The 24,244-nt window shown below is 41.9% G+C and overlaps 1 protein-coding gene across 2 annotated transcripts; it reads right to left on the bottom strand.

Annotated features, from left to right (window-relative positions):
• Positions 1–2,243: 2,243 nt before the first annotated feature.
• Positions 2,244–23,413, bottom strand: LOC311129539 (synaptotagmin-10-like; the record flags this gene model as incomplete). Of its 2 annotated transcripts, none has more annotated exons than XM_084161843.1 (7): positions 2,244–2,315; positions 4,669–4,798; positions 5,154–5,325; positions 5,677–5,797; positions 14,143–14,704; positions 21,109–21,514; positions 23,212–23,413. In XM_084161843.1, 7 exons carry the CDS (start codon positions 23,411–23,413, stop codon positions 2,244–2,246), a joined length of 1,665 nt encoding a protein of 554 aa, XP_084017969.1. The 2 variants fall into 2 exon arrangements, with proteins under 2 accessions (XP_084017969.1, XP_084017970.1); XM_084161844.1 differs by having other exon boundaries at positions 23,227–23,413.
• Positions 23,414–24,244: the final 831 nt, after the last annotated feature.

Below are 24,244 nucleotides of genomic sequence, written 5' to 3'. Positions count from 1 at the left end.
TTAATTTTCCACTCCAGTAAAGCAATATAATACTGTAAATGTATGTGATAAAGGTTACTGAAGCAATGAAAACAAACTAGAGAATGCATCGTGATAACACTATTCAAGACACAAACTTTTGAAATACACTACCAGTCAAAAGATTGGACACACCTACTCATTCAAGGGTTTATTTTTACTATATTTTACATTGTAGAATAATAGTGAAGACATCAAACATGAAAAATGAAATAACACATATGGAATCATGTAGTAACCAAAAAAGTGTTAAACAAATCAAATATATATTTGAGATTCTTCAAATAACCACCCTTTGCCTTGATGACAGCTTTGCACACTCTTGGCTTCAAGGAGTTCAAGTAACAGACACATCTCAACATCAACTGTTCAGAGGAGACTGTGTGAATCAGGCCTTCATGGTCGAATTGATGCAAAGAAACCACTTCTAAAGGACACCAATAAGAAGAAGAGACTTGCTTGGACCAAGAAACACGAGCAATGGACATTAGACCGGTGGAAATGTTTCCTTTGGTCTGGAGTCCAAATTTGAGATTTTTGGTTCCAACCGCCATGTCTTTGTGAGACGCGGTGTGGGTGAACGGATGATCTCTGCATGTGTATTTCCCACCGTAAAGCATGGAGGAGGAGGTGTTATGGTGTGGGGGTGCTTTGCTGGTGACACTGTCAGTGATTTATTTAGAATTCAAGGCACACTTAACCAGCATGGCTACCACAGCATTCTGCAGCGATACACCATCCCACCTGGTTTTCGCTTAGTGGGACTATCATTTGTTTTTCAACAGGTCAATGACCCAACACACCTCCAGGCTGTGTAAGGGCTATTTTACCAAGAAGGAGAGTGATAGAGTGCTGCATCAGATGACCTGGCCTCCACAATCCCCTGACCTCAATCCAATTGAGATGGTTGGGGATGAGTCAGACCGCAGAGTGAAGGAAAAGCAGCCAACAAGTGCTCAGCATATGTGGGAACTTCTTCAAGACTGTTGGAAAAGCATTCCAGGTGAAGTTGGTTGTGAGAATGCCAAGAGTGTGCAAAGCTGTCATCAAGGCAAAGGGTGGCTATTTGAAGAATCTCAAATATAAAATTTATTTTGATTTGTTCAACACTTTTTTTGGTTACTACATGATTCCATATGTGTTATTTCATAGTGTTGATGTCTTCACTATTATTCTACAATGTAGAAAATAGTAAAAATAAAGAAAAACCCTTGAATGAGTAGGTGTGTCCAAACTTTTGACTGGTACTGTATGTCAATTTACATTAAATGTAACATTTTCCCAGGATTTCGTGATCCCACGAACAAGGCATTCTCATGTGTTGTCCATAACGGCATTTCAAAATCAGGCCATATTTTATACTTTTTTTAAAGGCCCAATGCAACCATTTTTATATCAATATCAAGTAATTTCTGGGTAACAATTAAGTACCTTACTGTAATAGATTTCCATTGAAATGGCTTTTTAGCAAAAAACTATTTCTCAAGCAAGGACTGTCTGGGAGTGGCCTGAGTGGGGAGGTGGAAAACTGAGAACTAGCTGTTATTGGCAGAGAGGTTTGGAATTATCTTTGTTATTGGTCTATTAACCAATTTGATTGTGTTTTCAACCAGCAACGATCAGGATTTGTTTTCCACACTTTTACGGTGTTAGTTTCCTCAGCTGTTGTACAATGATACAAAACACAGGAAAAACAGAATTTTGACTGCGCTGGGCCTTTAACTGAAAAGTATATATAATTTTGATTTGTTCAACACTTTTTTTGGTTACTACATGATTCCATATGTGTTATTTCATAGTGTTGATGTCTTCACTATTATTCTACAATGTAGAAAATAGTACAAATAAAGAAAAACCGGTGTTAGTTTCCTCAGCTGTTGTACAATGATACAAAACACAGGAAAAACAGAATTTTGACTGCGCTGGGCCTTTAACTGAAAATTAGGCTAACCCTTCCGGCAAGACATAATTTCATTGGCATTTGTTGTTTGTGTCATAACGCTGTAATGTAGAGTCCTGATTGATGATGATTAAGATGACATTGGCAGCTTTACTTTGTTGTAAAATGCAATAGGCCTAGATGATGAAACACAACCTATAATGCTGTCATCTGGATGAGTCGGACGTTGGCATTGGACATTTCTGTAAATGACAGAATTGTGGTTACTACAGCTGTACACATCTAGTTAATCTGCTATCAGGTCACATGGCTCCATTTGTGTTCCCTATGGAGTCTGTGGAGGTTTGGGTGAAGGACAAGACCCCTGGCTCTCAAAGCTTGTCGCTCTTCCTGGCCACTGTGGACAAAACAGACAATTAGGGTTAGTTCTACAAGAGTTGGCTAGGTCTCCAAAGCTGCTATTGCTTTGTGTTTAAATATCAGTTTTCTAAAGTACCTGGATTCAAGAAAGCATTAACGATAGATTTTTATCCTTCAGCAGTTTAGAATATGAAGAACACTTATTTCCATGTTAGGCTACTTTGAGGTATTTTAGATTTAAAGGAGCGCCATGTCATAGGCTGAGTACTCCTCCAATTCTTGTTTCTTTGTTCAAGCAAAATAGAATGACAAGGCTCTTTGTTCAATGCACAACCACAAGGTGAAGTCTTTCCCCTATGCAATCGATGGGTCTAAATTCAACTACTGTTAATAAGGATTTCTCTGGATAATAAAGATTGGAATGTTTCATGCATTTTTCAAGGATATCGTCTTGTGTTCATAGAGTGTGAGTTCTAATAGCACAATCTACAAACATTCTCTACTCTCCTGAAGAGCAAGGAAAAGGGATGGTCCACCACCATAATATGTGGCCCCCAGTTATGGGACCACACCGTAGAAATCAAGCTAGTCCCCCCATCCAACCATCCTGGGTGGATATCAGGGCACCAACTCTCCAATTACTTCAAATGCTTCTATACTGAACAAAAATATAAATGCAACAATTTCAAAGATTTTACTGAGTTACAGTTCATATAAGGACATCAGTCAATTTAAATAAATTCATTATGCCCTAATGTATGGATTTTACATGACTGAGAATACAGATTATGCCTCTGTTGGTCAGAGATACCTTTTTTTAAAAAGGTAGAGGCGTGGATCAGAAAACCAGTCAGTATGTGGTGTGACCACCATTTGCGCATAGAGTTCATCAGACTGTTGATTGTGGCCTGTGGAATGTTGTCTCACTCCTCTTCAATGGCTGTGCGAAGTTGCTGAATACTGGCGGGAACTGGAACACGCTGTCGTGCACGTCGATCCAGAGCATTCCAAACATGCTCAATGGGTGACATGTCTGTTGATTATGCAGGCCATCGAAGAACTGGGACATTTTCAGCTTCTAGGAATTGTGTACAGATTCTTGCGACATGGGGCCTTGCAATATCATGCTGAAACATGAGGTGATGGTGGCGGATGAATGGCATGACAATGGGCCTCAGGATCTCGTCACTGCATCTCTGTGCACTCAAATTGCCATCGATAAAATGTCTGTAGCTTATGCCTGCCCATACCATAACCCCACCGCCACCATGGGGCACTCTGTTCACAAGGTTGACATCAGCAAACCGCTCGCCCACACAATGCCATACACGCTGTCTGCCATCTGCCCGGTACAGTTGAAACCGGCATTAATACATGAAGAGCACTCTTCTCCAGCATGCCAGTGGCCTTCGAAGGTGAGCATTTGCCCACTGAAGTCGGTTACGATGCCAAACTGCAGTCAGGTCAAGACCCTGGTGAGGACAACGAGCATGTAGATGAGCTTCCCTGAGACGGTTTCTGACAGTTTGTGCAGAAATTCTTCAGTTGTGCAAACCCACAGTTTCATCAGCTGTCCAGGTGGCTGGTGTCAGAGGATCCCGTAGCTGAAGAAGCCGGATGTGGAGGTCCTGGGCTGGCGTGGTTACAGGTGGTCTGCGGTTGTGAGGCTGGTTGAACGTGCTGCCAAATGCTCTAAAATGACGTTGGAGGCGCCTTATGATAGAGAAATTAACATTAAATTATCTGGCAACAGCTCTGGTGGACATTCCTGCATACATCATGCCAATTGCACACTGCCCCAAAACTTGAGACATCTGTGGCATTGTGTTGTGTGACAAAACTGCACATTTTAGAGTGGCCTTTTATTGTCCCCAGCACAAGGTGCACCTGTGTTATGATCATGCTGTTTAATCAGCTTCTTGATATGCCACACCTGTCAGGTGGATGGATTATCTTGGCAAAGGAGAAATGAGCACTAACAGGGATGTAAACAAATTTGTGCACAATATTTGAGAGAAATAAGCTTTTTGTGCATATGGAAAATGTCTGGGATATTTTATTTCAGCTCATGAAACATGGGACCAACACTTTACATATTGCGTTTATATTTTTGTTCAGTATAGTTCAAACTAGCCCTTACATTTCTAGAATCAAATTGGTATTTGTTCTAGTACAGACAACATCCTTGCATCTTTTTCATGCTGCAGTGTTATACATCTCTGTTGAAATTGACAGGGTTATTTCCCCAAGCTCTATGATTGGCTGCAAAACCGCTGGCTTTATCTGCCCTCTCAGAGTGATGCAGCGAAGCATTGGGGGAGCTCTGGAAAGTCCTGCAATTGACTTGTACCTCCTCTTACTTTGAGGGAAAAAAACGAACAGTCCTCTACCTCTCCCAGGGCATGCCAGTGAGTAATGGGCTTGCGTGGGTAGGCCAGCATCTCGTTCCAGTGGTACCTCCCCAGGCCCTCAGCATCTGGCCCCGTCCGACACACACCTATAACCTCGTTGTGGCCCACCCTGTGGGCATCACACACACACACACACACACACACACACACACAATATCTTGAGTGCACCAAAGAAATATGACACCTAAATGCTGAATGCTAGTTTGATGAAATAATACTAAACCTAGGTTTGGTCATTACAGTCAATTATGTGGTCATGATTAGATTGCAGGATTTGAGTGAAATGTTCTGTTCACCTCAGTTCAAGTTCAACTCAAAGTTAGAACATAACTCATTCCGCCTACCTCCTTTGACGCAAACATTTAAAAAAAACTTGTTTGTTGACTATGTATGTACTGTACAAGCATGCTTATGACCACCATATGTGTTGAATTGTGGGTGTTTCTTTGAATAGTTTTACTCACCGGTCATAGTCCATCACCATGATGGACAGGCTGACTTGTTCCACGTTCTCTGGGGGGATATCAAAGATTATGGCCTCGTTGTACACCGGGTTCAGAGTGCTTTTCTTGGTGGTGGTTTTCCGCTTCTTCAGCCTCCGTCCGTCACAGAGCAGGGATACCTTTACATAGGGATCTGTGTTGCACAAATAGCATCTCTGTGAAGTCAGTCGTGTAGATTGCAGGTAATGGCAACATTCAAATATTCAGTTAGACTAAATTCAGTTATATTGTTTTGACAAGGTAAGTCAAATGTATTTTCTATTACAATTTCACCACAAACAGTGAAAACACATGAAAGAAGTATGTCCCTGCCCACTCTTATCTAAGGCACAGCATGCTGCCTCACGTTACTCTGCCTTCTGATTCATTGCTTGCTCCTTTAGAGCTTTACAGTCATCCCTCATTGTTTTTCAGAGAACCATCATGTTTTAAGGTCCAGCCTAAATGGCTGAGAGTTTTGTATTGTTGTTGTTGTGGTTGTTACCTGAGGAGCCAGTGATGTCCATGGCTTTGAGGTTCCGGCACTTGATGACGGTCAGGGTCATCCGTCCTGCCGTGGGCAGGTAGCATAGAGAGTACATGATCTCCCCCAGATCCACACTCTCCTGGAGAAAGACAAGGAGAACACTCTGCATCAAGGAAAGGTCACTGTTGCTGTAGTATAACTCTTTTAGGAAAGCAATTAGCCCAAATTGCTTTAGACAAAGTATGAACACCCAGAGGTGTCCTCAAAACTGAGAGAGAACGTATAGATTTTCTTACAATGGGTGATTCATCACGAAACTAGAACAAATCCAATTTGTAAACATTACCAACAGAGTGAATGTCGCCTACTGCTAGTGATTTGCAGGATGTGCAAAGATACAAGTAAAAGGAGGGCTGTGATTGGTTACATTCAGGGCTCTAAAGCACTACCACTTTGAAATATTTAGCTGTGTGAATTTTTATTTGGGAGCACCAGTGCACCTAGAAATAAAACCTGCCAGATAATTGTTGTAATGATTAGGCTTCGCTGTACCGCTGTGTCCAAGTGCCCGAGAGATTCGTGACCCTGTTGGTTGTACAATTACTACAGAGAAAACTGCTTGTCTCTTGCCCAAACCGTTCAAAAGTTGTGACCCATATTACCAGCGCTACATTTCTTTCCTTCTATTGTACATTGGCGCTGCAGCTGGATGCAGCTCCATTGGCAGGACGCATTTTGCATTCATAACCATGCTCAGACGTTGCATGCATCAACCAATGGTTGCGTGCCATGTCGTCGAATGTGCCGCCGGGCACCAGATTACTATAACATATTGACGTGGTAAACTGATACGTAAAATACCTATCCAAGCATTGAAAGATCTGACATACGTAGCCAACACCTGGGCAGATGAACGCGCCTCATGTTGTGGGCCGTTCTTAAACTACTCACGGGCCATTAACACCTTGTTCAGTCATGTTACCTCATTAGCTAGCTAGTTAACAACCTGGTAGCTTTACCAGTATATCCAAACATTTGGGGGCACAGAAAGAATGGAAAAGGGATAGCTTCTTCAGGAGATCAATGATCATAGCAATGCATGAATGACAGATCTGTATGTCATCACTGAATGTCACGGAGCATCTCCATAGGAAACAGTGCTGTTTACACAACGTAGAAAGCTAATATTCCACAAATTACTTAGTAATTTCAATGGCAGGAATTTGTATCAACATTTTAGATTTTATAATAAACAAATGTCTTTACATGGTTACATATTAGTTTATAGGATACAATATGTGCTTCAAAAGTAGTTAGAATTCAAATAGGCTCAATAAAGGCTGTATCTCAATCAATTTTTTTATTGTATTTTCTGGTTTCTCCAAATGTTTATGTGGTGCTCCTAACTTTTTAAGTTGCGAGCACCAGTGCTACAAACTAAACATTTTCATTTAGAGCCCTGGTTACATTGCCTCTATGCCAATGTCTCTGTATAAAATTGGCCATAACTTTAAAACTAACACAGATCCCACTCTGGAACTTTGATATGTCCATAGAGCATATACTGTATATACATGTTAGATTAATTTGGATTTTAAGAATAATGACTAAAGGATTTCACCCCAAATACAGTATAAACAGAGGGGGTACTAAACATTCAAGGGTAAAGGAGAAGGCGGGAACTGTTAAAAAAGCCACCTAAAGGTGGGAGGAGCATAGTGCCTTTGTTTGTCAAGGGGTATAAAAACAGTATGTTTGTGTTTTTGGCGGCAGAGCTCTCCATGAATAAATATACAGATAATTACTTGTGGATTGTGGACCTTGAATCATTGATGATTAAAACCAGAGCTTTACAACCTCTGGTAATGATTCAAGCTTAGGTTGAATTAGAAATAGAAATTCACATGACAATACAGTGAAGGAAAAAAGTATTTGATCCCCTGCTGATTTTGTACGTTTGCCCACTGACAAAGAAATGATCAGTCTATAATTTTAATGGTAGGTTTATTTGAACAGTGAGAAACAGAATAACAACAAAAAAATCCAGAAAAACGCATGTCAAAAATGTTATATATAGATTTTCATTTTAATGAGGGAAATAAGTATTTGACCCCTCTGCAAAACATGACTTAGTACTTGGTGGCAAAACCCTTGTTGGCAATCACAGAGGTCAGACGTTTCTTGTAGTTGGCCACCAGGTTTGCACACATCTCAGGAGGGATTTTGTCCCACTCCTCTTTGCAGATCTTCTCCAAGTCATTAAGGTTTCGAGTCTGACGTTTGGCAACTCGAACCTTCAGCTCCCTCCACAGATTTTCTATGGGATTAAGGTCTGGAGACTGGCTAGGCCACTCCAGGACCTTAATGTGCTTCTTCTTGAGCCACTCCTTTGTTGCCTTGGCCGTGTGTTTTGGGTCATTGTCATGCTGGAATACCCATCCACGACCCATTTTCAATGCCCTGGCTGAGGGAAGGAGGTTCTCACCCAAGATTTGACGCTACATGGCCCCGTCCATCGTCCCTTTGATGCGGTGAAGTTGTCCTGTCCCCTTAGCAGAAAAACACCCCCAAAGCATATGTTTCCACCTCCATGTTTGACAGTGGGGATGGTGTTCTTGGGGTCATAGGCAGCATTCCTCCTCCTCCAAACATGGCGAGTTGAGTTGATGCCAAAGAGCTCGATTTTGGTCTCATCTGACCACAACACTTTCACCCAGTTCTCCTCTGAATCATTCAGATGTTCATAGGCAAACTTCAGACGGGTCTGTATATGTGCTTTCTTGAGCTGCAGGATTTCAGTCCTTCACGGCGTAGTGTGTTACCAATTGTTTCCTTGGTGACTATGGTCCCAGCTGCCTTGAGATCATTGACAAGATCCTCCCGTGTAGTTCTGGGCTGATTCCTCACCGTTCTCATGATCATTGCAACTCCACGAGGTGAGATCTTGCATGGAGCCCCAGGCCGAGGGAGATTGACAGGTCTTTTGTGTTTCTTCCATTTGCGAATAATCACACCAAGCTGCTTGGCGATGGTCTTGTAGCCCATTCCAGCCTTGTGTATGTCTACAATCTTGTCCCTGACATCCTTGGAGAGCTCTTTGGTCTTGGCCATGGTGGAGAGTTTGGAATCTGATTGATTGATTGCTTCTGTGGACAGGTGTCTTTTATACAGGTAACAAGCTGAGATTAGGAGCACTCCCTTTAAGAGTGTGCTCCTAATCTCAGCTCATTACCTGTATAAAAGACACCTGGGAGCCAGAAATCTTTCTGATTGAGAGGGGGTCAAATACTTATTTCCCTCATTAAAATGCAAATCAATTTATAACATTTTTGACATGCGTTTTTCTGGATGTTTTTGTTGTTATTCTGTCTCTCACTGTTCAAATAAACCTACCATTAAAATTATAGACTGATCATTTCTTTGTCAGAGGGCAAACATACAAAATCAGCAGGGGATCAAATACTTTTTTCCCTCACTGTACAGTGGGGGAAAAAAGTATTTAGTCAGCCACCAATTGTGCATATTCTCCCACTTAAAAAGATGAGAGAGGCCTGTAATTTTCATCATAGGTACACGTCAATTATGACAGACAAAATGAGAAAAAAAAAATCAAGAAAATCACATTGTAGGATTTTTAATGAATTTATTTGCAAATGATGGTGGAAAATAAGTATTTGGTCAATAACTAAAGTTTCTCAATACTTTGTTATATACCCTTTGTTGGCAATGACACAGGTCAAACGTTTTCTGTAAGTCTTCACAAGGTTTTCACACACTGTTGCTGGTATTTTGGCCCATTCCTCCATGCAGATCTCCTCTAGAGCAGTGATGTTTTGGGGCTGTCGCTGGGCAACACGGACTTTCAACTCCCTCCAAAGATTTTCTATGGGGTTGAGATGTGGAGACTGGCTAGGCCACTCCAGGACCTTGAAATGCTTCTTACGAAGCCACTCCTTCATTGCCCGGGCGGTGTGTTTGGGATCATTGTCATACTGAAAGACCCAGCCACGTTTCATCTTCAATGCCCTTGCTGATGGAAGGAGGTTTTCACTCAAAATCTCACGATACATGGCCCCATTCATTCTTTCCTTTACACGGATCAGTCGTCCTGGTCCCTTTGCAGAAAAACAGCCCCAAAGCATGATGTTTCCACCCCCATGCTTCACAGTAGGTATGGTGTTCTTTGGATGCAACTCAGCATTCTTTGTCCTCCAAACACGACGAGTTGAGTTTTTACCAAAAAGTTATATTTTGGTTTCATCTGACCATTTGACATTCTCCCAATCCTCTTCTGGATCATCCAAATGCACTCTAGCAAACTTCAGATGGGCCTGGACATGTACTGGCTTAAGCAGGGGGACACATCTCGCACTGCAGGATTTGAGTCCCTGGCGCGCGTAGTGTGTTACTGATGGTAGGCTTTGTTACTTTGGTCCCAGCTCTCTGCAGGTCATTCGCTAGGTCCCCCCGTGTGGTTCTGGGATTTTTGCTCACCGTTCTTGTGATCATTTTGACCGCACGGGGTGAGATCTTGCGTGGAGCCCCAGATCGAGGGAGATTATCAGTGGTCTTGTATGTCTTCCATTTCCTAATAATTGCTCCCACAGTTGATTTCTTCAAACCAAGCTGCTTACCTATTGCAGATTCAGTCTTCCCAGCCTGGTCTACAATTTTGTTTCTGGTGTCCTTTGACAGCTCTTTGGTCTTGGCCATAGTAGAGTTTGGAGTGTGACTGTTTGAGGTTGTGGACAGGTGTCTTTTATACTGATAACAAGTTCAAACAGGTGCCATTAATACAGGTAACGAGTGGAGGACAGAGGAGCCTCTTAAAGAAGAAGTTACAGGTCTGTGAGAGCCAGAAATCTTGCTTGTTTGTAGGTGACCAAATACTTATTTTCCACCATAATTTGCAAATAAATTCATTAAAAATCCTACAATGTGATTTTCTGGATTTTCTTTTCTCAATTTGTCTGTCATAGTTGACGTGTACCTATGATGAAAATTACAGGCCTCTCTCATCTTTTTAAGTGGGAGAACTTGCACAATTGGTGGCTGACTAAATACTTTTTCCCCCACTGTATATAGAAAATTGTGCCAAATCAAAAATTTTATATTTTCAATATTAATGTTTGTATTTTTCTACATTCATAAATGTATGTCATTTTTTTTATTGAAACCAAAATACTACTCATATTACAGAGCAAGTTGTAAAGCTACATATGACACCAAGCTTTGTAGCACCTACAGGATGAAACATTATTGAGTCTTAAAGGAGGCCTGGGTAAGGCCAACATTTCACAAATGTTCCATCTTCAATTAATAATTTCACATATATGCTTTAAAATACAAATGTCAAATATATGTAAATAATTCTTCCTCCAAAGGACCAATTCTCTGGATTACAATTTGTGAAAATCCCCAAAGTTACGGTCTTTTTTTGTTCTAGTGTCGTGAGGAATCACCCCAATACAATGTGTGTTATGGATCAGTTTAGACTGCAGCACCACTGAATGCAAAAGGGCAAAAAAGTGTGAGCAAAGGGCATCAGATGGACTCTTGAAAGAGAAGAACATTACTTGATGTACTGACGTGGTGTGCTTGTATTGATACTGAATCGGAGTCAATAAAAAGTCCCCTAAGGTGGCACTCCAGAGATAAGATTTGATTGGCCAACCAGAAAACACAGAGGACTGACTGGGAGGCATCTCCCTAGTGCACTGATGTTTGTTTAGTGTGTTTACATATACTCTTCCAAAGGGGTTCTTTGGCTTTCCCCATAGGATAACCCTTTTGGTTCCAGGTAGAACCCTTTTTGGTTGTAGGTAAAATTATTTTGGGTTCCATGTAAAACTCTCTGGGGAAAGGATTCTACATGTAACCCAATAGGGTTCTACCTGGAACAAAAAGGGTTCTACCTGGTACCAAAAATGGTTATTCAAAGGGTTCTCCTATGGGGACAGCCGAAGAACCGTTTTAGGTTCCAGATAGTACCTTTTTTACTAAGAGTGTAGTTAGAAATAGAGCTGTGTCACCATATAAAAATACACTTAGAATAAGGGTTGCATAAGAGTTGCTCTCCAAGGACAGAATCCTTACTTGAGATACGTTTGTGCAAAGTCTTCCAGTGTCATCAATGTATTGACATGTAGGAGTTTCACAATAACAATGTAACATGTGAAACAGAGGATGCCTTCCCAGCCCTAGAAGCTCTCTCATACAGCCAATAGGACTTCACTAGCCCAGTTCCTCTGGCCATTCAGCAGATGTTCTGCACATCATAACAGAGAGTCAATACCACCACAGCTCTCCAGCCATGGTGGGTTCCAGAGCACCACCCCCACCCACCTAACCATTGTGGGCTCCAACTGCCTTTGTGTCAACCTCAGCACGGACACCCACAATCAAACAACTGAAGGCGGGAAAAACTCAACGTCTCATCAAACATACCGTGACCCTCACAGGCAGGTCACAGGTTGTTTTAGGCATTGGCACCCCTCCCATTTCCCTGACTTGTTTCTACCCATGATATTGACACAAAAGGTCACATGCATAAAAATACATCAATCTAGCCCAGGGAAATTAGGTTCTGAAATACAACACATAATAACCTTCAGCTGAATGTGAGGCATGGCTAGGGCATATTAATGTCATTTGTTGTGGCAAATTACTGTCATGCAATTTTGCTTCCACATTAAATTGAAAATAGCTTGAAGTGTAAATACACAGAGGGTTTTTCGAATTAGGCTAACCTCTGAATTTCCCGTGTTGTTTCTGTTCATATGTAGTTGCATACTCATTTTTTAAGAGAATTCAAGGAAGGAGGTAACACAAAGTACACACTACTTTGGTACACCAGAGCACGACATGACAGAAGTCTGAAACATCAGGAGAACAAGTTTCTCTCAAGAATAATCAATTCATTGTTGTCAGACAGTGACAAGTAAAGTCATCGCCAAGTAAATGATCATCGCCAAATAAATTGCATAAAGGATGCCACTTTTGAAAGGACTCTCATTAATGTAAATTAGAAAAGGTGGAATGAAACACTGTCAAAATAAAATGAATGGCAAACTGCATTTGCTATGAGTCATTATCCATTCAAACATCCTTAACCTCATTCCCCTCTGTTGGAGGGAAGTTCTGGCAATGTAATTGCCCAGAGACAGTATAAACAAAAACAATGCAGCAAAGTGAGATAAAATGAACCCAAGATAGACATAAATAACAATTGAACACCAGACCAAAGATACGTCTAACCATCAACAACACCACAGGGAGACAAAATAGAAGCATGAATATTTACAATAATTGCTACATTTTTCTTCTATGCTGTAGGCAATATTGAAAGAAGTCTCACATTATATTCAATAGCCCATCTCAATTGTAGCTCTCATATTCAACACTATCAACCACAGTCAAAGTAGCAGTAAACTTGATGTTGTGTGTATGGATGCTCAAGCTTTTGAAAGTGTAATTTCCTCACAGCACACAGTAAACATTATGTAACACATAAAAACTTCCTGGAGACAAACTACACATTGAAGTAAACACCATGGCTATTGACATGGGCTAACTGCATTAATGCCCAGCCAGTCCGTCTCCAATGGCTAAGAACCCAGTCTTCTTTAAACCCACCTAAACCTGCCTGTATAATGTGAAATAAACTGGTGTTACTTTGTTTACCAGAGTCAAATAGTACCTGTAGAGGTTAGGGCTCAATTGTGCTCTTGATGATTCATCTGAAATCCACAGTGCACTTTCTCTCAAGTTGATCCACTCTTGTTCTGTTTACCATTCAGAGATCAACTGATTAATGAACCATTAATCCATCTCCATGACCATCAGATACAATAAATACCACCAGAACACACACATATATTCATAAACTGTTGAGTAAACAAACTGTGATAAAGCTACCGAGGCGTAAGAAGTGTGTGGGCTCAGATAAAACTGCACTATCATACTCAAGTATGTCAGTGAGGGGATAAAGGTGAGGAAAAAGGAGAATTGTGCCCATGGCTATATTTAAGTCTACAGTGTGTACTTCAGTTTTCGGAGGTGTTGTGTGGGTGCTTGGATTCTAAATTCACTGCTCCTGGCAATGGGGTTATGCAACACATGCCATTTACCAGTCATGTAATACAGCACTGATGATTCCAGGACTTAGAACCTCATCCAATCAAATAATTGAAAATGGAGAGATCATTGTCAAGTGTTTCCCTAAATAATTCAGATAATGTGCAGTGCACGACCCCATTTGAAACTATGCTGATGTTAACTACGACACACTGACCACAGCTCCACCCTGAAATCTACACCACCATCATTGCCATTGACATTTTTGAGTCATTTAGCGGACGCTCTTATCCAGAGCGACTTACAGAACGATCAGTTGCGGAGATCACTGTTCCAATAATCTCCACACATACTGATATCCTCCATGTACTACACCTATCTCAGCTAGGTGAGGCCCAGCCCACTCACCGTGGTCGCGGCGTGAATGTCCTTCCACACCACTGCTTCCCTCGAGAGGTCGGAGAGCTCAAAGAGGTTGTCCACCACCACCTCGCCGATCATGTCATGGCTGGTGAAGCGGTCAAAGTCGTAGACACTGAAGTGCAGTTTGCGGTTGCACAGCTGGTCGTACTCCACAGGGAAGAAGAAGGCCTCATCGAATGTGGGGTTGAGCGTCTTGCGGTGGACACGCGTCTGGAACTTCTTCTGCCTCTCTGGCAGCAGGTAGATCTTGACGTAAGGGTCGGAGGTGCCAGTGAAGTCCTTGGCCGGCAGTTCCAGGGCTTTGAGAATCGTGACCATCAGCGCCTGTTCCTCGTAGTCGTAGAGCAGGGAGAAGCTCAGCTTACCGCACGTCTCCACCGGCTCCTGGGTCCCGTCCTCAGTGTCCACAGACTTCTGCTTGTAGAGCTCGGGCTTGATGCGGCCGATGCTTACGGTGGACGACTGGCGGATGGGGAGCATGTCCATGCTGAAGTCCACACTCGTCACGTTCATCTGGCGAGGCAGATGGCGGCGGAATGAATTGTGCCTGTTGAAAATCAACAGATCAGTCATCTACGGTTCCTGATACCTTTCAATAGGCAGGTTTCCATTGACCCAGGTTTATTAGACAAAAGCAATGTCGCAACAACTAAAAACATTGAGACGTGTGATGGAAACGGCAGCTATGGGAGAAATGTACTAAATATCAACAATATTTTGATCTGTTTGACAGGGGTGGATTTTTCTTTTTTAAAAGACAAATGATGATGGAAACTGTGTTTTTTGAATAAATTATGTTTGCAGAATCATTTTGAAGGTACATGGGGCACGTGATGTCATCACGTAACTATAAAGCTCCACTCTTGCTAAATCTACTTTTTCACTATTCAAAATGTTTCTTTTCAGGACAAGGATTGTTCTGACTTTCAAGAATGCCTGAATTGCTTCTCCTTGTTTTTCTGGTTGGCTGGATGCAAGTTAAACCATCCAATTATTTCACATCTACAGGAGTGCAAGTTTCACCATGGCATGGATCATGGTGATACATTGGCAAATGAGATTATTAGAATATGGCAGATATGTCAATTCTTGCATTCTATCCATGCTGGCTTTTGCGGGCTACCTGTGACATGAAATGGATAGGTGGGAGGGCATACAGGCTGTCAACAATTTGCCTAAATGGATAATGGAAACACTTCAACCACTTCATTATTATTCTATATATATTTTTTAATAAAACATTTTTTGGCGTGGGTGTGACGTCATTACATCCAGCTGTGTTTATAGACACAAGACAGTTCAATGGAAACGCACCGTAGCAGGCAATTGTCTCATCTATTTTCTATCTAAATGTCGACAAAAAAATCACTGGACAAGTTAATGGAAACATAGCTTGTGATTCAGGAGGGAGAAGTTATTAAAACTTACTCTTATTGAAATGTTTGAAACCAACAGCATCCATAAGACAAAAGATGCAAGTTGTTAGTGCGGCTGCCATTGTTTTTTCTAGTTTACTATTCTTCATAAATGTTTTTACAATTCCTTGCTTTTTCTTGTAGTTCTAGTATTACTGTTGGTAGTAAAATGCTTGTTGTGATTTTTTTGTTCACTTTGATGTTGTTAATCCATTCTCTCAGCATTAATGAGAAAGATGTTACTGGCTTTGGGATTAAAGTGATGGAGTTACTTTATGATTTAACTCTTACGAACATCAGAAGCTACGAGACTGAGTGAGTTGTTTTTCACAGGACTTCTTTTGGAAAAGAACATTACCTGGAACACCTTAAGGCCAGTTCCATGTACTGATAATGACTTACATACTATGAGCAAGAGACTGCTTTGTTCGTCTCCTTGTTGTCACCTAGCAACTGGTAACCCCTTCCCCCCCTACTGACGCCAATAAGAAGATCACAATAATCCGACAGGGTTAGTTTTGGTACAAATTATAAAAATGTGGGAAACACAACACATATGGGATATGAAAAAAACATCACAGTATATTCAAACCTCTTATAAAGAGGTGCCTTGCATGTTCTAACATATTTTCTGGGACACAATAGGACACAGTGTTCTTTGTGAAAGACACTTTGGAAGTCCTATTATTTCAGACAAGGGACATCAATTTACAACCTCCCATGATTCCTACAGTTGTTAGAACATTCAGTGAAGGGCATCCAAGAGGATGAATAGTATACACTGGAGAAGGTGATAATGGCGGAGGCTGGAGGATTTCATCCAAATTTGCCCACAGATTCTTCCCTATTGTGTCAGCCCTGACCCAGAATCAGTTTTAGTAGGCCTGCCATCCCAACCCCAGTAGAGACATTCTCTCTTTCTCTACCTCTCCCTACATTCATATGCTTCTTCTCCAGAGCCACATTCATTATTTTCTTCCATAAGATAACCCATTTTCTATCTCCCGCTTTCTCAATCTTATAGGATCAGGGATGGGCTCTCAGTATCCGTACTCTAATCAAACACTTGTGGCTCAGTTGGTAGAGCATGGCGCTTGCAACGCCAGGGTTGTGGGTTTGATTCCCATGGGGGACCAGTACGGGAAAAAGTACAATAATGTAATTTGCTCTGGATAAGAGCATCTGCTAAATGTAAAAAAGGAACCAATGTAAAAAATCTTTATCTCTCGTAGGGAAGTAAGTTGTACACTAATAAAATAGCATGACAGATCTCCAGTCTCATACCACCTGGCGTTGTGCCTGGATGTAACATATGATGATGTGATGTACTGATATACAGTTGAAGTCGGCAGTTTACATACACTTAGGTTGGAGTCATTAAAACTCTTTTTTCAACCACTCCACAAATTTCTTGTTAACAAACTATAGTTTTGGCAAGTCGGTTAGGACATCTGATTTGTGCATGACACAAATAATTTTTCCAACAATTGTTTACAGACAGATTATTTATTATTATGTGCCTTTAAACAGCTTGGAAAATTCCAGAAAATGATGTCATGGCTTTAGAAGCTTCTGATAGGCTAATTGACATCATTTGTCAATTGGAGGTGTACCTGTGGATGTATTTCAAGGCATACCTTCAAACTCAGTGCCTCTTTGCTTGACATCATGGGAAAATCAAAAGAAATCAGCCAAGACCTCAGAAAGAAATTGTAGACCTCCATAAGTCTGGTTGATCCTTGGGAGCAATTTCCAAACGCCTGAAGGTACCACGTTCATCTGTACAAACAATAGTACGCAAGTATAAACACCATGGGACCACGCAGCCGTCATACCGCTCAGGAAGGAGACGTGTTCTGTCTCCTAGAGATGAACGTACTTTGGTGCGAAAAGTGCAAATCAATCCCAGAACAACAGCAAAGGACCTGTGAAGATGCTGGAGGAAACAGGTACAAAAGTATCTATAGCCACAGTAAAACGAGTCCTATATTGACATTAACCTGAAAGGCTGCTCAGCAAGGAAGAAGCCACTGCTCCAAAACTGCCATATAAAAGCCAGACTACGGTTTGCAACTGCACATGGGAACAAAGATCCTACTTTTTGGGGAAATGTCCTCTGGTCTGATGAAACAAAAATAGAACTGTTTGGCCAAAATGACCATCGTTATGTTTGGAGGAAAAAGGGGGCTGCTTGCAAGCCGAAGAACACCATCCCAACCGTGAAGCACAGAGGTGGCAGCATCATGCTGTGTGGGCGCTTTGCTGCAGGAGGGACTGGTGCACTTCACAAAATAGATGGCATCATGAAGAAGGAAAATTATGTGGATATATTGAAGCAACATCTCAAGACATCAGTCAGGAAGTTAAAGCTTGGTAGCAAATGGGTCTTCAAAATGGACAAGGACCCCAAGCATACTTCCAAAGTTGTGGCAAAATGGCTTAAGGACAACAAAGTCAAGGTATTGGAGTGGCCATCACAAAGCCCTGACCTCAATCCTATAGGAAATGTGTGGGCAGAACTGAAAAAGCGTGTGCGAGCAAGGAGGCCTACAAACCTGACTCAGTTACACCAGCTCTGTCAGGAGGAATGGGCCAAAATTCACCCAACTTATTGTGGGAAGCTTGTGGAAGGCTCCCCGAAACATCTGACCCAAGTTAAACAATTTAAAGGCAATGCTACCTAATACTAATTGAGTGTATGTAAACTTCTGACCCACTGGGAATGTGATGAAAGAAATAAAAGCTGAAATAAATAATTCTCTCTACTATTATTATGACATTTCACATTCTTAAAATAAAGTGGTGTTCCTAACTGACCTAAGACAGGGAATTTTTACTAGGATTAAATGTTGAACTCCTGAGTGGCGCAGTGGTCTAAGGCACTGCATCACAGTGCTAACTGTGCCACTAGAGATCCTGGTTCAAATCCAGGCTCTGTCGCAGCCGGCCGCGACCGGGAGACTCATGGGTGGCGCACAATTGGTCCAGGGTAGGGGAGGGAATGGCCGGCAGGGATGTAGCTCAGTTGATAGAGCATGGCGTTTGCAACGCCAGGGTTGTAGGTTTGATTCCCACGGGGGGCCAGTATAAAAAAAAAAAATGTATTCACTAACTGTAAGTCGCTCTGGATAAGAGCGTCTGCTAAATGACTAAAATGTAAAAATGTCAGGAAATGTGAAAAACTGAGTTTAAATGTATTTGGCTAAGGTGTATGTAAACTTCCGACTTCAACTGTATACTGCTCTGTAGCGTTTCATCAGAGATTGTTGGAGGGATGTCTGAAAATCACCATTAGAGTAGACTAGCACATTCTGTACAAGCCTCTCTCAGACTTTGCTCTTGGTCAATGCCTTTGTTTAGAGTGTGTCTGCACAATGCATAAGCAGTGAATACTGATGTAGCTGTCGGAGAGGATCGATGTTAACAGAATGTATCTGTTGCTCTTCTCCATGGTAATCACCCGCTCTGCAAGTCACATGGTTGCAAAGCCTCATAGTTTTGCCCTGAAGACCAGAGTGACACAAAGCGTCTCCTCCCACCTTGTCTTGCATTAACACATTGTCCACGTCTCCTAAAATGGATGCCTTCATGCAGTGTATCATCATCAAATTATTCCTAATTACTTGGGTGTACACCCAACCTCTTTAAGAAACCCCACCTCTTTAAGGAATACCTGGGATAGGATAAAGTAATCCTTCTACCCCCCCCCCCCCTTTACTCCACCCCCCCCCCCCCCCCCCCCAAAAAAAGAAAAAAATAATGAAAAATAAAAAACAATAAAAAAATAAAATAAAAAAAACATTGTTAAGTGGTTATCCCACTGGCTATAAGGTGAATGCACCTATTTGTAAGTCGCTCTGGATAAGAGCGTCTGCTAAATGACGTAAATATAAATGTAAATGTTGTGATTGTGATGATTTGTATTGGAAATTATAGGTTTGTGCTTCAGATTCAGCCGAACTGATACATTTAAATTTAGATATTCGTAGCCCTTTCCTGCCGTCAAATGACCGAGTGGCCTCATCGGTGGAATGTTATTAATATTTTTTATAATTTCATAATTAATCAACATTTTTTTTTTTTTTTTACAGCTGAAAATCCAGTGTTTCTATGTCAAACAGTTTTGTTATATTTCAGTCTTCTATGCTGTATATAAAGTGTAAAATTGGGATGCAAACTCAAAATTGAATGCCTTTCAACTCTATATCTGACATGGTACAGGTGTCTTCTTTTTTTAAAGCCCATAACCATGTGTGTGATGTGTACACTTTTGTTTCAAAGTCGATTTGTTTAAGACTACCAAAAAACACTCTGCTTGTCCCTGATTTAGCCCACTGCAGTAAAAGGTTTTTTTAAGTGTCTTACTCTGTGAGAGCACTGGGAAGCATACTTTCAAGAGATAAACAGTAACATGATTATAGACCTGCCATCAACTCTACTGATCATACTTTTCAATCATATACAACAAGTCATTACTTTTAGGGTTGAATCTCCCTCAGATGCTCTTGCAAGCTTTTCATGTAGGGGAAAAAATAAGAGAAGGAAAGATTCAAAGAAGGGGAGGAGAGCCACTATGTAATTTCCCCTTTCTGCCCCCCTCGTCAGTGTGTAATTCATGAAAAGCGCCAGGCTCGATAAATTGCATCAACGTTCCTAATGACAAACTTAAGCGTCAATAATGGCTTCCTGCAGGAGATGGAGTGCAGCTGCTCAGTGGGTCTCAGTAGGACGATCGCCTCGCAGCACGTCAGTTCCCAGCCTACGGCAGCGCTAATTACAGACGCGCTTGTTTAAACAAAGAGAAGAGGAGCTGATTGTTTCATTACCGGGGTCGCTTATCACTGTTGCCATGGCAGCATGACTCGCGCCCGCCCAACACAAGACGTGGCCTGGGGTGATTACAGGGCTTGTGTGTGTGTGTGAGGAGCAAGGGGGCGTGCTGTCGCCCCGTTGACGAGTACCATGGGAGATCTTCCTTCAGGTCATTTACTGAGCATCCAGTTTGCATGTGTCGTGCCGTTTTAAGGTTATTCGTCACAAATTGTCCTGAACTGTCTTATTGACATTTGTCATGGCTATACTTGATGTGTATGGTTCAAGTGTCATCATTTGCCACTTGATGTCACTTGTCACTTGCTTGAAAGTATTATGTAAATAACTTTCACTCAAAGGAGGTTGGTGGCACCTTAATTGGGGAGGACGGGCTCGTGGTAATGGCTGGCACAGGATCAGTGGAATGGTATCAAATACATTAAACACATGGTTTCCATGTGTTTGATGCCATTCCATTTGCTCCGTTCGAACCATTATTATGAGCCGTCCTCCCCTCAGCAGCTTCCACTGCCTCCACTATATGTGTGCACAGCTCTGTGCATGCATATGACATAACACCTTGTCATCACAGAAATCCTTAGACCCAGTGCAACCAAAAATGTATACCATCAGAATGGGGGGGAACTTGAGTGGTTCAGATAAAGAGACCTAGAGACAGGAAAGAGACAGGGACACTACTCTGGGAGGGGTCCTATAATGTTACCTGGAGGACGAGGTGGGGTCGGTGGTCTGCCTCTGGATCTTGGCCTGCTGGCCCAGCCTCTCCCTGAGGGCCATCTGCACCTCAGCAGGGATGTCCGGGGACGTCTGGCTGATCTTCATGGCTGCCTCCAGCAGCTTCACGGAGCTGCACCGCCCGTTCACCTTCACCACTGGCACAGGCTTCTTCTCCTCCTCCACTGGTGCCACCTTGTGGAGGGGTGTGATGGGCTGGGGGGCCGGCGGAAGGGCCTCTGGGAGCCCAACCCGGGGGCCATTGTCGGCGTGGGACGAGAGGGCCTTGCTCCTCCAGATGGGCCAGCACAGCTTCCAAAAGACAAAGAGAGAGACTACCAACAGGGCGAGTCCACAGAAACCCACGACCACAGCAAGGAGACTGATAGAGATGTCTACGAGCGACCACAGAGATCAACAGAGACAGATAGAGAGAGAGACAGAGGGAGAGAGAGGACGGGCAAGCGATGAACAGAGCGTGACAGACAAACATGCAAGAGAAAAAAGAGAAGAGAAAGCAAGCTGTAAAAGAGGAGGCTGCAAATGCCCTCGTTTGGTAGAGATCAGAGGATGTTAGAAAGTCATACAGCTTCATTCCAAGACAGACACACGGACAGGACAGCTCTCAGGACAGCCAAATAGCTCTTCATTGCCATATTTGATCAAGTTGACAATTAAATATTTCGGAAACCACAATCCCTTCCTCTGCAACTATATACAATGGTTCCGGCTTTATGCACAAACCAAGATTTACCACAGGCTATTACAAAATGCATGATGCATTCCATTGTGTGCATGTTACACAATTGTATGGTTTCTTATAAATAAAGTTAGACAGTATACACCTGTTTATGGATTGCAATGTGCAGAATATTACACTGCATGATGTCATGTTCTTGGCTGTGTTCTTTCTCCGTGTTACTCTCTCTCCTGTTGCTTATTCACTCTCACAAGGACACTTATGCTTTGTAATCAAAGTGGTGCACCATCTCAAAGCCATAGCCTACATAAAAACAAGAACGCGGCTCTATAGGCAACAATCAGTCCCACTTTATATGAAGTGGCACTAAAAGCACTTATTTATTTGTCAGACTACTAACTTTAACAGGCATGCTAAACAGCTGAGGTTTACAATTAATTTGTGTTTGTTTGCCAATGTAAATGTAGTTATGGAAATTACACAAGCAGGTAGGCCTAGACAGTTATCAGTTCATCAAGTAATATGAAGCATTGTGTAACTGTGTTGTAATAATCACATGGATTTAACTCCATTAGTTTAGAAGAGTAAAAATCTACTGCAATAAATGCCATCTAGCAGATAGATTGACTGAGTGACAGACCAACGCCATTTCCATCCCATCCGTTTCACCTTACTCAAAATCAGAGACAGTATTGCATCAGAAACAAAGCTGCTCCAGTCTTATGCAACTCACATAAACCCAGAGGGAATAATGACATGCTGTTATGATATAGCTTATTATTTCTTGTCAAGCCTACAAAAAAAATAATATGTAGAATTTAGAACTGTTTCAACATCTTATCCAAGCCTTACCATAAAATAAAAAAGGCACTAATGACTAGGCTACAATATAACTTTCACCAAATCAACGATAGAGACATTATCAAGCAAATAAATGGGTTCATTTGACAGAAGGGGATCTATGTTAAGAACATGAACTGGTAGCCAACAGTATGACTAATCTCAGACATGCTGGTCAATTGGCGCATGATGGAGTGAATGAATGCAGGATCACTGAGAACACATCTCCTCTTTCAACAAGCTATCGGTCTCACACTATCAGATTGCACGCGCCAGAACCATGGAAAAACGAGAATACACTGATGCTGCAACAGGTGCAGTCTTTTTCCTTTGCAGACACAGATGTTTCACCTGTTGTGCATCGCAGCACTTCAAGGGAAAAGTTTAGTCAGGTGAAGTTTAACTTTCAACGCATTTTACTGTTTCAACTCATCATTCTCATACAACCTTGTGCAGCAGGTTGAAGCCAGAGAAACCAAACCATGACAAAATAGAGGGATGCAAGCTTTAAAGAGGGGTAGAGGAAGAAAACGTTGCTTTTGTCCTATTTACCTGCGCTCCCTTTACCTGGTATGTTGCTCTCCAAGGGAAATATAGCCGAGCATTTCTCCCCATCCACATGCCCCGCTAGACAGAGCTCCGTAACGATCTGAAGGGCCCTTTGGCACAAGCTGATGTTGTCCTCCGTTCGGACACTCATGTCTCTCCTGTTAAGCCATTGCACGCTGGAGGAGCCGGGAGGGCGTTGATTCATTTGGCCACCCTGCGCGCCGCTGAGTGCAGCCTCTCCACGCCAAAGATCAGAGCGCACGAGGCGTCCACATCCATATCCACTGCGCAATGCCGGGACTGACTTCCAGCTCGCTTCTTGTGTTTGAACAAAAGATTCTTCAGCACTTGGCGTCCACCAGCCACTGTCCAATAGGAGTGAAGCACCGGTTAAGCAAGTCCCTAGTGTTGGAATTACACACTATTGAACTGACAAATAGCCCATTTGACCTCATTAGACTTGGACTAATACCAGTGAAGCTTGACATTACTTCTGTGAATGCCCACAATTTCAATCAGAAGCCTGAATAGTCTTCCAAATATTATTCCTGTGCCTAAGGTTTACTATAATGACATCTACAAATACTATTTTAAGTTATAAACCTTGGTTGAATGACAAAGATGAGATTCCTCAACCTACATTATACTACTCTCTTTTTAAAATGTCAACCTAATGCCAGAATCTTAATTAGCCAACTGAATTACCAAAAGAGCCCACAGATATTTAAAGGGCAAAGTAAGAACAGTATCAACAAAATAGTCACCGGGGAAAACAAATTGAAATCCAATATGCCAGTACCAGTAGAGTTCAACATTTAAAATATGTGAATTGCATATGCAACAATGCTATCAGTTTCACAGCCACAGAGCCATGAAAAGGTACTTTAAAAAAATTAATATTAATATATTTTGGGAACAAGCATGGGGCAGTTTTCACTTATAAATGAATTTATGCAATTGCTAAAGTAGGATCCGTTGCCAAGAATCCATAATGCAATACAATGATAGCTCATGACCAGGATGAGGTAAGGTGCCA

Source organism: Coregonus lavaretus (genome assembly GCF_964263955.1).
Source record: "Coregonus lavaretus genome assembly, chromosome: 5".
NCBI lineage: Eukaryota > Metazoa > Chordata > Actinopteri > Salmoniformes > Salmonidae > Coregonus > Coregonus lavaretus.
This window is presented reverse-complemented; position numbering and strand designations above follow the sequence as displayed.